General features: G+C 37.1%; 1 protein-coding gene across 1 annotated transcript in view; it reads right to left on the bottom strand.

The window, feature by feature from the left end:
• LOC110171426 (intermembrane lipid transfer protein VPS13B) overlaps positions 1–16,624 on the bottom strand; it is a 289,785-nt gene that overhangs the window by 252,389 nt on the left and 20,772 nt on the right. The window contains exons 8-16 of the mRNA XM_055163864.1: positions 15,978–16,240; positions 15,431–15,526; positions 14,813–14,935; positions 14,411–14,548; positions 12,401–12,488; positions 9,325–9,510; positions 7,430–7,599; positions 7,156–7,350; positions 5,733–5,857 (exon numbers count right to left, since the gene is read on the bottom strand). Coding sequence (XP_055019839.1) covers positions 5,733–5,857; positions 7,156–7,350; positions 7,430–7,599; positions 9,325–9,510; positions 12,401–12,488; positions 14,411–14,548; positions 14,813–14,935; positions 15,431–15,526; positions 15,978–16,240 — 1,384 coding nt within the window. The remainder of the gene's footprint in view (positions 1–5,732; positions 5,858–7,155; positions 7,351–7,429; positions 7,600–9,324; positions 9,511–12,400; positions 12,489–14,410; positions 14,549–14,812; positions 14,936–15,430; positions 15,527–15,977; positions 16,241–16,624) is intronic.

Raw genomic sequence — 16,624 nt, forward strand, 5'->3', positions numbered from 1 at the left:
CACCTGTTAATACATTTGGCTACTTGTTGGAGCAAACTCTTATTCAGCTGTAACATGTAGTGAAAAGTTGCTCTGAAAATATTTGCTATTTGAAGTGAAAAGTCAAAGTGAATCTATATATAAGTATTAAAGTTTTAGAGGACATATTTCTTTAATGGTGATTTGTGTTGATATGTATGTAATATTGTAATTGTAATATATTCATTTATAAAACCATGAAAATGTCAGGTATTATGTTTTAAAAAATAACAAAAATCAATGTGTAGATCATACACACTTGGCTTTTTAACTACAAAAGGTACTTGGGCAACTACAATATTGCTTTATTTGGATTAAATAATAGCCATGTTTATTAATTTTTACCTTCAAAATACAACTAAAAATAAACACAGTCACCAGGAGTCAAAATGAGTCTTATATATGTACAATTTCAACACTGACAGTTACATTGGATAGATTGTAACAGTCAGTGTTTGAATGTAGTAGATCCAGGTTTGCTTGCTTGTCTTCCTTTGGTCTGTGCATTCAAACATAAACCAGGAGCTGCTCTGAATAACTATGAACAGAAGTAATGAGGCATTCGCACCAGAAGCCTCATGCCTCAGATGCCGAGCTCATGCACCCTTCATAAATCACAGCTTGATGTAGAGTCTAGACTATCAGACCAGCCAATGGAATGAACATAGTATAAAAAGTCCAGGGAAATACAAAGTAACCATTGACATTATAATGATCTTATACCAATAATGACATATCTGGGAAAAGCAGTCAGATTGATTCAGGGACACGACTAAACGAAAGTGGTCTCTTTTGAGGCTCTAGCACATGCACCTGTAATGCCATATGGTTTTAGAAAGTACCCCCTCAGAAATAGCAGAGTGAGGAACAGAGGCTGTTAAAAGTGCCACATAAAAGCTGGTGTGGCGCTGAATTATGGCCTGTAACGTGACGAGCCACACTGCACTGCTGCCGCTGGGGCTCTTGGTGGGTCCCAGTCCCATATGCGGTTGCTGTCAGGTGGCCCGACATTAGAAGTATTATGTGGTGTGAGCGCACATATGTGGAGGCTGAGGTTAGCGTTTGGGGAGACTTGTTCAAGTGGCACATCTAACCCTGCTGTCCTTTGGCTACTGCCCTCATTTATAACATATGTGGATAATAGCTATAACTACCAGACCCCTTTAAGACTCTTTATTGAGTTGATGCAACATTTCTACAGCCCAATACATAGGCTACGTATGTAAAAAAAAAAAAAAAATAATTAGGGGTGTCAAATTATCGCGTTAATTGCGATTAATTAATTACAGTCATATTTAGCGCGTTATGTTTTTTAATCGCGTTAATCTCATTTTTAATCTCTAACTTTACTGTTTCTGTATGCGAGTTGCTTTATTATAAAACCTGTTTTTATGTGTTGTTGGGACAACAACACACACACACACACACACAAAAACACATTTATACATTTTTTTTATTTCGGTAATTCCACTCATTGCCGGAAACCCACACAAAACGCGCGCAGTAAGAGCAACGTAAACGTCATGTTAACGTTGGCGGCGTCAGTCGCACAATGGACGAGGTCGAAGAGCCAGTAGAACACAGGCAGCAGTGCACAGGTAAAAACACATTCGTGTCTTGGAAATTATTCTCCCAACGTGAAATATAAAAGAAAATAACAAATATAATATCGCCTACAACTTAAATGTCACTGGTGAAAACAACCTGCATAGACTCATGATGTCTGCACTACTGTCCTATAGTGACCTGCGACACGAGGGGACACGCACACAAACACACACAAATACACACAAACACACACAAACAAACACACACCTTCATCATCGTCATTAACCTGAGAACGCGCGGACCACGTTTCCTTCCGTAGTTACTGCGCGGACACCGACGTGCTCCCGTGCGCCGCGTGTGGATCGTGTTTTCTCGCGTACGCGGCGTAAACCGCGCTTCGTCCTGTGCGCCTCTAAACCAGAACTAACACCAAGACTAAAACCAGGACTAATCCAGTCCAGGACTAAACCAGGACTAAACCAGGTCTAAACCAGGTCTAAACCAGGTCTAAACCAGGACTAAACCAGGACTAAACCAGGCCTAAACCAGAACTAAAACCAGGTCTAAACCAGGTCTAAACCAGGACTAAACCAGAACTAACACCAGGACTAAAACCAGGATTAATCCATTCCAGGACTAAACTAGGACTAAAGTAGGACTAAAGCAGGTCTAAACCAGGACTAAAACAAGGACTAACACCAGTGATCTCATATATAAAGCATTTCTCTATCAATAATATTTTTAATATGGTTAAGGAAAGACTGGACTTTTTATTGTCTTTAAGTAGACAAAAGTTATTATGTTCAGATTTCCTCGTCTTTGCTACTTTACAGCAAACAGTTTCTTATTCATGGAGACTTAGGCTCAACAGCCAATTTGGAGAGATTTGTTAAACAATAAATGACTTTATAAAGTCACTTTTTTAAATCTATATCAGTCTTTTGATCTGCCACAATAATGTAATAATGAATTTAAATGAAAATACCTCAAATTGAAGGCTTTTCTCAGCAATTTTTAGGTGAGATTAAAATGAGATTAATTAGATTAATTAATTGCAGATCATAATTAATTAATCTCTCTATTTTTTTAATCGCATGACAGCACTAATAATAATAATTAAAATCTATAAATTAATGCATGTAATAAAATACAGACAAAATGTATAAGTTACAATCATTCTAAATTTTACAGGCAGACAGGTAACTATATCATTCAATAAATGATTAGATGGAACAATCATTTTTGGGGGTCCATGTGTATCATGGGTATTTCTTTGTACTAGTGGGGTACTTTTTGTTCTTTTCTGAAGATAGAGCTGTAGAGGGTTGAATAAATAAGTGCACCTCATGTTCATTAATAATACTGTACATAGTGAATAGTTTTTTGGGGGAAATCCTGTTTTTGGGTTATTGCGTCAGTGACAAAATGGCATTCTATATTATCGTTTTATCTACTTCAAAGTTTTATATCGCAACAGACCTTATAGCTTATTCATCACAGTCTTTGGGCATGCAGCATCCTAAAAAACAACCCTTTGCAGTTTGGCCTTGTATATGTCCAAAGCAAATTCACTATGATCTTCTACATGAAACCAAGGCTGTCTCTAACATATTTACTTACATGGGGTGGCATGAGAAGATGTATTGTGGAAAAAGAAAACGCCTGACCAAAACATAGTGAAACCACACGAAGAGAAATAGTCATGACGTTACCTTTAGTGTATCCAACTGTGAGCTACTGCACTGTCACTCAACATTCGCTTCAGACCAGGGCCTAAATGTATAAAAGGGGAAATGATCCAAGAACGTACATAAACTACCAAGGACTCTCCAACTCTTAGTGACGGCTCAGGCTCCTGACTTCATAATGTCTTAAACTTCAAAGCTCCGTGGCCCTGCTCAGTGTCTGAACACAAAGTGAGACCCAGTGTTGTTATAGTTACATCAGTGCTGAAAGTCAATCCCAAACAAACACCAATCCGGTCAAATTAAATGCTACCACCTGCTGGAGTGCATCTCTTGGCTCTTATCTACCACTTTCCACTCAAGCTTTAAGAAGGACCATTGTACGACTAACTAGATTTAGCTAAGATTAAGAGATTATATATTATTGCTCATTTAAAAGTTGGCACTTATTGTATGAATATCTGAGAATACTACAAAGAAAATGTCCCTGTCTCCCCACATATACAAAGTAATTTTTTTTACAATACTCTCGCTGGTCAGTAAGAAATAAAAAGATGGCTATCTGAATTATTTGGGCCAGTTAATTAATGATTAAAGGTGCACTGCGTATTATTTTCCACCACATGCTTATCTCCATGGAAACATTATTGCTTTGTCTAGAATGTTCCACAGTTGCAGGTTGCAGTAAAACACAACAATACAATTCAGATCTGTGGAGAATCAGCCCTATTCACAAAAGGAATCATTGTATTTTTGGGCAATAGAAACACCCGTAATGAATACATGCTGATAGATATGTTTAATATCATATCATGGAATATTCCAGGCAAAGCAATAACATCTCCATGGAAATTAGTATCCTCAAATGTTGTGCAGTGCACCTGTAATATGTAATGTAAGGAAAAGTATGTAAACAGCCCTACACAGCAAACATAAAATAACCAAATTAATGTTATAAATTATTATTATCTTGACAACCTTCAGTGAGTCCAAAACAAAAACTTGTTACTAAATTGGGTTCAAAACAGTCATAGATTTCTTTATAAGGATCTTTTCACCTCTGTACTGAATTTGCTAATCGCCATTCTTACAGGAGCACATCGTCAGCTGTCACTGTGCACACGTCTGGAGAGAAGACAAGCTGAACTAACAAGGTCAAATATGAGTCAGTCAGGATGTAATGACAGGCTTCAAACCTCTAATCCAACAAACTAATACTGAGCCCTATTAACCTGTACAGGGAAGCAGTCAGACAACACAACTGTAACTGCCTTTATTAGTTCCAACATGTGTCGGAAACATCAAGCTAAGGTTAAACTGATGAAGAGAATGACATCAGGTTAAGACCATGACTGCTATGACTGCAATGTACTCAAAGCAGTGCCTTGCCTTGACTGATTCTATGTTATCAGATTATCAATTCAGTTTGGGCAACTATTTTAGTTTAAGAACCAAAATCTAATAAAAGCAACTTAAAAACAATGTATATATTTTCAATACAAGAACCTAATGGACTAATAATAAATGCCTCATTAGAAATTTGGAGTTGGGAAAAACACATTTTGCATTAAGCTTATAGTGAAAAACATCATACCATATTAAGGCAACACTGAAAACCCTGTACCCAATACGCAATGCGAGAAACGGTCCAAGAACAGATTCAGGTTTTGAAATAAGGACTTCATAAATTGTCTGACTTATCTCCAGACAAAACACTTTTGAACTGAAGCTGGACACTGAGTATGAGTAATGTGGCAAGGCAGGAGTGTCACAATTAAACAGAAAATGTGAAGAAATCACAAATTATCATTTTACATTCATACAAATTTGCTTATCTAAACCTGACAGCCACCAGTGAAGATAGTGCAGTTTTTGCAAAGAGGATTTGCAACTCTAAAGACACACTGACTGGGATGTTACCAAATACAATTTTCTTTATGTAATTTTAATACCAGTTTCTATGTGTTATTACTGCTTTTGTGTGTTCTTTTAGCTTCAAACTCTGCGTTACCTCTCCAAGGGACATACCCATGACTCATCCTCTGTCTGGTACATGAACAGGGATTTACAAAATTATTTTCCATCACTGACCTTTCCTTCATTGTGTAAAACCATGTGCGAAAATACATACTTACTCTATGTGTGTGGTTTTCCCTATAGCCACTGACCTCATCCATCATTGAAATGCTCTGATAGTGTGCCAGTGGGACCTTAAAACTAGAGATTCAGGGGATATTGCTATTTGCTGAATTAAGAACTATATTGGTCGCTTTACTGCCCTGTCCTTAAGTTACAATTCATCTGTCATTTTGTGTAGTTCTCTCAGCTATACTATACTATACTATACTATACTATACTCTGGCTTCTATAAGTTTTTATCTTGAATGAAATCCATTTAATCCTAAAATTATTACTCTACAAAAAATATATTTTTTTAAATTTCAATTTCACTGTAACACTCAACAGAAAAGTCCAACTCACCAGTATTCCGGCAGCTGTATCAGTTTGGCATAGAGCGCAGTGCTAAAGGAGGGTATGATGGTGATGAGAGGGAGGAAGGCCCCAGTGCTGTCCTGACATGTCAAACCAGTTTGAAAACCAAACACCTGAAGAAAAGCAACAGGGCACAATTGTTAAACAAATTAGTCAGTGAAGGATGCAACCTCTGTGTTTTTAAATGGCCTCGTGGTTGATAATTTGGATTTAGTAAACAATCATAAATAATGAGACAATAGCTGACCATTACCAGTGGGTCAGTCACTCTAGCTCTGACAGCATCAATAAAATAGAGACTAAGATAAGCCATGGTTTAAACCCACTTCGGATCACTTCCTGAACTGGGTGAAATGCAGCCACAGTGACCTCCACTCTGTCATGATCTCACTGCCAAAAACCAGAAGGAGGGAAATAATACCATTGTAGATACAGAGGCTGATTAACAGCGTGGTCTGTGTGGGCCTTGGCCACTGACTACACGACCCCACCCTGACCCTGTGATAAGAATTGCCAGCATGAAGTCCACCAAACATCCTGCCTTCTACCATTAAAAAACACATCCAAGAGGATGACGTCTAGATGCTTGGGCAGTACAAGCACCCAAGGCGGCCTCCTAAACAAACTGAACAAAGACTTCAAAATGAACAAATAGTTCTTCATTTATTCAGCCATAGTAACTACGTAATAGATAAACAGAGTTCATTTTATTTTTAACAAGAATACAGTTTGCCGTTCTAAATCTCAAGATCAGAGCCCGATCTTTTCCCTGAACAGAGATGCATGCATAGATATCAATTGCCAGGTATTTTATAGTAGAACTTTGGTGATTAGAAAGAATTCACCTTTTTTTTCTAATTGAATATTTTGATACATCCAGTCATCTCCTGAATGAGAGAGTCCAGAGTGGGACTGGTGTGCTTCACAAAAACAGTGGTGAGCTCTTTATGCCCAGGTGAAAAGGGGTCATCAGAGCCGCTAAAAGGTTCACAAAGGTCATGATGCAGTGAAGCTGTGAAAAGTGCTATATGGCATTCCTATTTCAAACACCTACTTAAATTGTATATAGATTGGTTCATAAAACATCAGCCATGAATACGCTCAAGGATACGCTATGGGTTTTTTTTTAGTAATCAATCATCGGAAATGTAAGCTTTTAATTAAGTCCATTTATGGCTATTACCACACCATCTCTACACTTCAGTTAAAGAGGTCATATATATGGCTATATCTAAATTACTATAATCAGCCTTGCATAATACTAAATATGAAATTGGACATTACATTTTGTATTTAACTTTTTCTGTATTTGTGCTGTCTTGACTTTTTAATGTGTCCATATTTATTATATTTCAATCTTTTTATTTTAGTTTAAAGATCTCTAATGTAATTTGTGGTATTCATGTCTCACCTTGAGGTAGAGATGTGCATAGCAGTGGTGCAGGAGATTGTCTGAAGGCTGACTCAGGCTGCTCACTGTGCTGATGAGCTCTGGAGCATACATAGGCACTGAGTGCTCAACATTTACTTTTTCCACTTTGAACTGCACCGAAGGAAGAGGACGCATAGGCTGAAACACTGGTATATGGAGAGGCATCTGGACAGCCTAAAAGAAAGAAAATATGTTTAAAATGTTCTAAACCAAGCAAAATTATCTTGTTTAGTTCAATGTATAATTCTGTTACCTTTTGCCCCATGATAATAGGCATTAGTGTGTGTAGTAGGTTGAATTCTGCCATTGAAATAGTCAAAGAAACTTGATGAAAAGTTAAACATGTCAATCTAGATGGAATGAACTCTTCCAATTTTGCAATTTCTTCTGAAGTAGGTGGAGCAAGCCTCTCTTCAATGGTTTCTATAATGGCATAAAAAGACAGAAAAAAATGTTCCATTACAATTTCAAGGCAAAATGTAAATATATACAAATAACAATACAAAATACACATTATTATATATTTATCACAAACCAATAAATCATACTTTAGTTTAAACTTTAGTATTGGTGCAGACCATGCATTGTATAAATAGGTCTAATTTCTAGGTAGATAGGTAGATAGGTAGATAGATAGATAGATAGATAGATAGATAGATAGATAGATAGATAGATTTTATTTTGCTTTGCCTTAATTGGAATAAGTAATGTATATGTACTTTCCTAGCAAAAACAAAAGTCAAAACTGGCGAGTGAGCATGTATCATATAAATATGGCAACTATTAAAAACACTAAAAGCTCTGGAATCAATTCATAAATCATTTGTTTGGGAAATGGTTGCTTCATAGCCTTAGGAGGAAGACTCTTGACCTCTACTTAATCCTAAAAAGGTCCACACATCCTGTCTGAGACTTGTTAGGATTCATAACTAATGGTGTGCACCAGTGATTGTAGTGGACACATAAGAGGAGTTGGCAATTCTTTGGAAAGACGCTGTTCCTGTTATCTCCTTTCAGTTTCTCAATCCCTCCTGGGGGTCTGCATAAACTTACCCTCCTTTAACATAGGCCAGAGAGACAGACACATCCAAACAGGAAGAACAGAGCGACCTACCTTGCCTCACTCAAAAGTTCTACAGTAATTATTCCATCATTTATTATCTATTGCAGATGCTCAAACAAAAACCCACGGATGTTATCTTTCTGAAAAATTTGAGTTATTGCTGGAAATATTACACAAGGACGTGCACTGAAAGCAGTTTCACAACATCCACAGATGACCTCATAAAAGCCATGCGAGGCTGATCACCAACAAAGGTGTTTGGCTACAGCTCCCCACTATGGTCCAAGAGGTCACTACTTTCATGTACAGATGTGTGTTGAGAGAAGAGTTGTGCAAGAAAATAACAAGGCGGTGAGGGTACAGTACAGTAATGCAAAGGGCCAAAATTTTATGCTTGCAGTACTATATGTGCGGGCTGTGCATTCAGAAAAGCAATAACAGAAAGACAGCATGAATTTAAGTTAAATATTAAATAGAGATGCACCAATGTAGCTTTTTCAGATTTGATACAGATTCCGATACAATAGCTTTAAGAATCTGCCTATACCCAATATCAGATGATACCAATGCAGAGTCTGAAAACAGCATTTTTTTTTTCCTTTAAACAAAAATTATAAAAGACAAAACTGATCTTATACTAATATGTATTGTACTGTGATTATTCTCTCAAGTATCTACAGAAAAGCTTTGTATAAATAAAAGTTTGAACATTATGAGACTTCCTGGGCTAACTACGACCAGTAAATAGTCTTATTACATCAATTTATATTTCCAACCAGGATATCGTCTGAACCGATATTTGAAAACCGATTTCTGGTCCTGTAAAATTTTCAGTATCAGCACAGAAGTCTGATAACAGCATTGTAACGGTGGATGCCTAATGTTCAGTACACACCTTCTACCAGAAAAAAATGCTCAAAGTTTTGTTAGTTTTTTCTCATCACACTCTGAAAAAACACAGACTGAAAAAAACTTTTTAAAAGAGTTTGCAAAATGCCTTTTCTCTTCAACTCAACTTCAAAATTATGTGAATTTATCTACCTTTAGATCATTTGTGAAATGACAGGGAGTTGATGTGGACAAACCTTGCTGGGGTTTACAGTAGGGCTCATACTCGTGATCCATGGCACACGTGATCATCTTGAGGATGCGATGTACTGCACTGCTGTGGAGCCGAATGTCCAGAGGTCCAACTACCAGCCGCTTAATGGACGTCTCTTGGAAGGATGGGACGGTCTCCTCTCCACTCATGAGTGAAACCTCCTGCGTCTCTGCAAACAACATGTATGTATGATTTGTAACATGTTCAATTGCTATTCTCATGTCCAAAAAGAGAAAAAATACCTTAAACATGCAGAATATATCTAAATTGAAGTTTTCCTGGTCATGCTTAAAGGCACACTATGTAACTTTTCTGGTACAAGTCCAGCACCTGGTTGTGTCCATGGAGGTATGCACAGCACCACAGCATGGCATTGAAATTTATTATTGAACGATAGGTGTGTTTTACAATCAAAACAACTGAAACATACATTCTACTATAAGGGGGACAACCTCTCCACAAATCAGATCTGTAAATCGGCATGGTGCTTGTTTCCACGGAAATAGATACTGTGAAAAATTCAGGTCAAAGCAACAAAATCTTGCACCTTTAAGAAATACCTAAATGGATGTTGTGTTTATATCTCTATTTAGAAAAAAAATAGTCCAGAAGTTTATATGGCAGCTGTGTATTGATGAAGTGTTGAATGAACAAACTACAAAAAGGGGTCTGGTGTAACGCGGCGGCAGCAGCAGCAGCTCACAGAGGCCTTAGCGACTGGAATGATGAATATTCCAAATGTCCACTTCCCGTTCACAGCTGTCCCCTCATTCATCGCAGACCTCCACAGCAGAGGTCGACTTGAAAGACTTCCCAGCAGTAAAAGGCAGAAATTAAAAATACAGGAAGGGGTGGATGGATGGCAGAGGGGAGCTAGAGGGCAGCCATAAGTTGGTTTATTCATGTTACGTTACATTATCAAAATGTATCTATTGTAAAGAGCAAAATTTGCAAGATTTAACAATTTGGTGTTTTGCTTGGAAAAGCATTTAAAAGTCCTATATTACACAAAATTTACTGATAATTAAGCCATGTTATAATGCCGTTTCCTCCTCAAAAACATACGCCACTCATTTTGTATCATTCACACCTATCCCTTTATTATTAGTCTGTCTTCATCTTCAAGGCTCAATCAAAGCTCAAAATGCTCTGTTCCACCTTGTGATGTCATGTACTGGTAGTTTTCAAGTTAACAACTACCTCTTACTTCTTGTTTTGTAGAGACTGGCACTTCCAGGACTTAAATCCAAATGATTCTAGTGAAGTTTAAAAACACATTTGAGCACTTCTTGTATTACCATATGAAATCACACAAAACACAACTCCAGGAATGTTTGTGAGAACTAAACAAATCTGAAAATAGCATCTTATTGGCACTTTAAAGCATTAGCAATCTATAAGACTCAAGTTCAGGGAGGTGTGCCTTTACTGAAATTTACAAGAAAGGGCCCATATTCATTGTCGTTTTTGGCCCATAACCATCTTTGGTCATCTCTGAAAATAAATACAAAGTGCTTACAAAATGAAAATAAATCTGCACATCAACCACATTATCATTGTTTCCCCCTGAATCTTCGGTATAGTTGCAATGGACAGGCATAATATCATATGGAGTTAGAATGGCCAAAAGATTAAATGAAGATAAATTTAGCTTAAATTAAATACAGGTAATTCAGAAGTCTCTATTTTCAAAAAAATAAAACCAAAAAAGTAAAGAAAATAATCCACTGGAATGCTTTAATGTGAAATCAATATGACTCAGGTTGACTCACTACTATTTTGGTTGACTCAACGGTTTACACTAGTCCCATTGCAATGGAGACCAATTTGTTTGCTTGACACTGGATCTGCCCCATGTACATCTAGGAAAAAAGCTGTGACAGGAGGACGTCAAACAGCTTTCTGACAGCCATGGATGAGACTATCTGTGTTTATTTTAATTTAGATACTTATCTCAGGCTGACAGAGTAGGAAACAATCCACTAGTCAGAAGTAACACCAGAAACAGAGCAGTTGAAAATTAGAAAGATATAGACTAACTAAAGCTAAAGTGAATTTAAATCTACTTTTGTTCTTGTTGAAATCACTACCACAAGGGACCTGAGCAACTCTAGACACAATAGTTTTTTTCTGCTTAAATGTGATCAAAAATATGAAAAATGGAAAACGCACAATATTCCCTCACCCGCTTTTGATGTGATAATGGATAGAAATATGTTTTGCTCCTTTTGTTTGCATTGGAATCTTGTTTTAATCAATGATGTATTAAACTGAAATTGCCAGTCATTTGGAAAACAAATAGTTGAAAATTCAGACATCAAAGGGGAAATTAGATTTTTCAGCTGTGGTGAACGTTTTATCTGTAAATGCTAACCTCAGATCCTTACATCTTGAATAAACATTGTCGAGTGCATGGACTGAGAACAGAGGAATCCTGCCCGTCTTTAACCGTCTGCCAGCAAGAGTGACACCTAATTAGGCAAAAGGGGCCTATTCACTTTCTCAATAGCTTACAGGTAGAGACACAGTGTTTCAACAAGCAGCAAAGAGAAAGAAACTCAAATATGTGTCAGCACAGACTAAACACTTTTGACAGCTGCCCTCCAGGTAAGTTTGGGGTGAGCGGGAGGACAGGAAGGGTCAAGGACCAGGTGGTTGTGGCTCAAACAAGACAAACTCTTTATTCACTTCTCCAAGGAGCTGCTCTGACACCGCGAACAAACAGAGGTGGTGAGGCAGAAAACAGGTACAACAAGATACAAGTAAGTATTTGAGATCAATATTTGGAAACAAAATATGTGAGAAAGAAGTAATTTATTATATGTAACAAAATCCCAAACTTTAACCAGATCAAAATCCATGGCCAAAACTACACTAAACCAGAACTAAAGTACTACTTCCTTCAAACTGACATAATATGAGAATCTTTTTGAGGACATCTATATTTTGAGAGAATACAATTTTTGATATAGACTATTTATATAACTACAGTGAGAATCTGGATACTGAATCAGTGGCACAGTATGCATACAAACTCCACAATCTAATTTAAACCTTACCTTTGCCACCACTATTCTCCATTGTGTAGAGGTAATCCATGTAGAAAGCACCAAAGCGCTGCATGCCTGCTATCTCTGTGTAGGTCTCCTAAGAAACAAAAGAAAAAGAAGAGGGTAAACACGGCAGGACCCATGCAAACATGATGATAGCCTTTGATGGTGCCCATGACAGAGGTCGTGCTGGATTCAACAGATGGGGTCAAAGATAACATAACTGTAGGAAATTTACTGTAGCAAAATGTCAACTGTGATTATAAAAGCTGAAGAGAAACTATTTTAAAAGCTGGCTACCGCGTGCTGTTAGCATGTTGTTAGGCATATTTCTTCCAGATTTGTACATATTTCCATTTGTTCTACACTACAATTCACATAACCTGGGAAAAATGTAAAATTTTACAGCATTAATTATAGACAGAAAAAAGAATTACTGTACAGATAAACTTAAGAATATAACAATACACCCCAAGTAATGCAGTAGATAAGTCATGCCAAAGAAACATGTTCTGCACAAAATGAATTGGAAGCTCATTCACCCCTACTTGGAAGTGTGCCACCAAAAATAAAACTAAGTAGGTCTTATCATCTGAAAATAGGACTTAGAAAGCAGATCAAAATGTTCTAACAGTAATTTAAGGGCTTTGGCCAATGTTTCACAATAAATTGCGGGAAAAAAAACAAAAAAACTGTTAGGTAACAATTTATCATTACATGTTTTAAAAAGCATGTAAGTCATTTTACACCATCTTCTGAAACTGTAATATTAAAGTTTAAAATTAAACTATAAAAAAGGGTTTTTCAGTTTTATTTAAGGTTGGTTTTTTTTTGTTTTTTTTTTCAGAAACGTAATTATGTAGGTAAAAATACAATCAGTACCTGAGTAATATTGCATTGAGGATATACTGCAGCACAACTATTGTTTCTGCAAATAAAAAATGACTGCAACCAATGTACAACTGTTTTAATAGAGATGTTGTTCCATCTCTAGATGCACAATGAAGCTAAAAAGGGAGTTCTACATTTAACCAAAAATTAAAAAAACTAAAAAGATTTTACATAAGTGAAAACTTAATTTGGAACTTAAGAAAATCTGTCTTTGTCTAGATTTTAAAATACTATTATCATCATGATATCAGTTATCAGCCTCAGTAGCAAGACAGATAAAGGATGTCTGTATTGTCTGAACCAAATCATACATTCAGCATTATTTTAGAATAACTTTTTCCGCTTTACAAAAAAAAACAAAAAACATAACGATTCAGTAGGCTGGCATACATCTGGTTATTTTCCATCCCTATAGCAATAAGAATTCTACAACAAACTGAAACATCAAACAATGAATGAACAAGCAAAACAATATAAAGGGAGCGGGAGAGGGACAACTTACTCAAACACACAGTTATTTAAACAGCCACCTCAATGGGCTCTTATCAGAAAGTTAATCAGTAATATTTATTAGGTCACTTCTAATAGTCATACCAAGCTCTTGGATCAAAGCCATTGGCTGTTTTTATAGTGCTCATGAATTAACACCAAAACCTTTGAGTTTCAAGTATGGGACGATCAATAGGACGACGGATGGATGCAGTACAAACAACTGCTTCATTGAGAGTCATTAACATTGCTTGGTTTGAGCAAACACTAATGGTATGACTGCTGAGGTGAGCTGTTATCTTGAGTTATAGCCCTAATAGATTTTAGACTAGTAGTCACAAAACAGGCTACAACTGATATAAACATGTAACCTAATGATAGTGCCTAAGACACAAAATGGACAACAAAGTTATTATTAAAATGTAAATGTGTGTGTTTTTCTTTTGTATTGATTTTGAATGCAGCTTGATGTACTTTAATTGAGAGGGTTTTGTCCCAGGCTTGGCCTGTAGCTAACTGTTTAATTTATCACAGATGTTTCCTGATCCTGATATAATTAAAATCACATCTGACTATGTTCTGGCCTGAAATACACACAGAAGGACAGAACAGGTGGATAAAGTGTCGTTTTATGATGACCTTGTGATTAGCAGCATCCAGGATGAACTCAGCCCTCACTCCATTGTTCTCTGGGCTTCGGTAGTCAAACAGGGAGTTAGTAAGGTACGTCATGCCTTTACTGCTCAGGCTGTCCCCACACATGAAGAACACTGCATCCTATTCAGAAAAAAAAGAAAGACTAAGAAGTAATATTATACTGAACTAGGCATTTGCATTGTGTCTTGAAGGCTTAATTGGAGCAGTGGGTATGAAAGGGGAGAAAGAGTGGAGAGAGAGTGGGGAGAGAGAGTGGGGAGAGACATTTGCAAATTGTTGGAGCCAGATGCTGAGGCAGGCAAGTGACCGAATATGCATGATGCAACCAAATCCTTGGCCTGGGCCATCCTGCAGCTCAACATTTACAGCAAATTTAATCTTCACCTTCTCATTTCGATTCATGTTTTCCTCAAAATCTCGAACTCCCATGATGCTTTTCAGGCACAGCGCCTGGCAACCCACAAAGCCAATTTGACAATTGAAGAAGGGCTCTCCCATCATCAGCACCTGGAACACATATTTAATGCAGCCATACTTTTACTAGTTTAAAAACTTAACCTTACCTCGGGATGCCATGTAAGCAACACTCTAAACATTAGATGGACTACAAAAAATAATGGTTATGTAAAATTCAATTGTATCGTTAAAGATGCTGTGCACACCCATTTAGCTGCAGCATGATAAACAATGCAAAATAACACGTTATGTTTTAACATACAAGAAAAAAACAGCATAACTTATTAAAAATGTCATCATTTCATGTTCATCCCCTTTCCAGGGCCTGGAAAAGTTTCACATCTGGCAGCACGTTTTAGAGAAGAAAATTACTTGAGTTTGAATTGAATCAATGCTTAACATATTTCTGATTTAAGCACAATCAGGGCTTGCTAAGGCCTACTTATTTGTTCATCAAATCCTATACATTTTATACTAAAGGTAATGATATGACAATGCAATTACCAGTAGTATCAGACTAGTGAGAAAGTGACCGGTGTGTTTTACCTCAATAGTAATTCCCTCATTTTCCAAGCACAAAACCTCTCTGGACTTGACTTTTTGAGGACTGTAGTAGCTGCTTTCCGACTGGGTCTCAGTCAACTGAAAGAGAACAAAGGTTAAGGTAGAAACAGACAAATGAGCATTTAACTTTAAAGACATGAGCACATAGTGAACAAGATGTACCGGAAACAGGCGTGAACCTGGAAGCAGCTGTGGCTTATTATCCAAGAATTTATAATTTTCTGTTATATAAATCCATGTAAAATCAGAAATAGTGTCGACTTTTTCCAGAACAACCTTTTGTGGTTATCACCCCATGTAATCTAGCCATCACTCACTGTAAACTGGAGATTTATTTGTACCTAGTGAATAAATGTGGGAGTAAATATTTAGCTATTGTTATACTATTTTGTGTCTGTGTGAGCCCTATTTATACCTTCTACAGAGAACCCATAGCTGCAAAGCCAGACAACACTAAACTACACGGTGAATAAAGGATTAAATTTGTGGGACATGCATAAGACATTTTGAGAGTACACTTAAGACATACCTTGAATGTAACTGAAGCCTTGGTGCAGTAGAAACCAATGGACACTATGGGGTCTTTGGGAGTGTGGTGATGAAGACTTTTTGTGATGCCTCCTCCTTCTTGTTCTTCATACAGGTCTTCCCCTTCCTCCTCTGCTCCGACAATGGCTGGAACAAAGGACCAAGCCCAGGACACCCAGCCCTGGTCTGGCTCTCCTGGACTGTTGGCTGAGTGCATGTAGAGGTCTGGACTAGACATAGGGCTCTCCATATTCACATCCATATCTGTGTGAGAAATATACATGTAAAATGTGTTGAATGAGAGATATGGATAGGATTAGCTATGAGAGCATGAGGTCTGGAGGAAGACCAAAGAGGAGATGGATGTAGTGAAAGTGGACATGGATAGAGAGAACAGAGCTAAATGGAGGCAGATGACTTGCAGAAGCATCCCCTGAAGCAAATAGTCAAAATATTGAGATTTGAACAAATCTTACAAACACATGTGAATAGACTACTTCTGCAGAAATGGTATGTTTTAAATGTGTGATCAATTCACTACTGAATATGTCCATGTCTTTAGGCTTCACTAAAAAGGCATGATGTTTTAGCTAAAAGTTAAACTAAAACACAAGGGGAATGTATCCTAGCTGTCCTTGCTTCTATGCA

The sequence above is a fragment of the Boleophthalmus pectinirostris genome, unplaced genomic scaffold (assembly GCF_026225935.1).
Source record: "Boleophthalmus pectinirostris isolate CB_2022bp ecotype Guang Dong unplaced genomic scaffold, ASM2622593v1 HiC_scaffold_6, whole genome shotgun sequence".
Taxonomy (NCBI): Eukaryota; Metazoa; Chordata; class Actinopteri; order Gobiiformes; family Gobiidae; genus Boleophthalmus; species Boleophthalmus pectinirostris.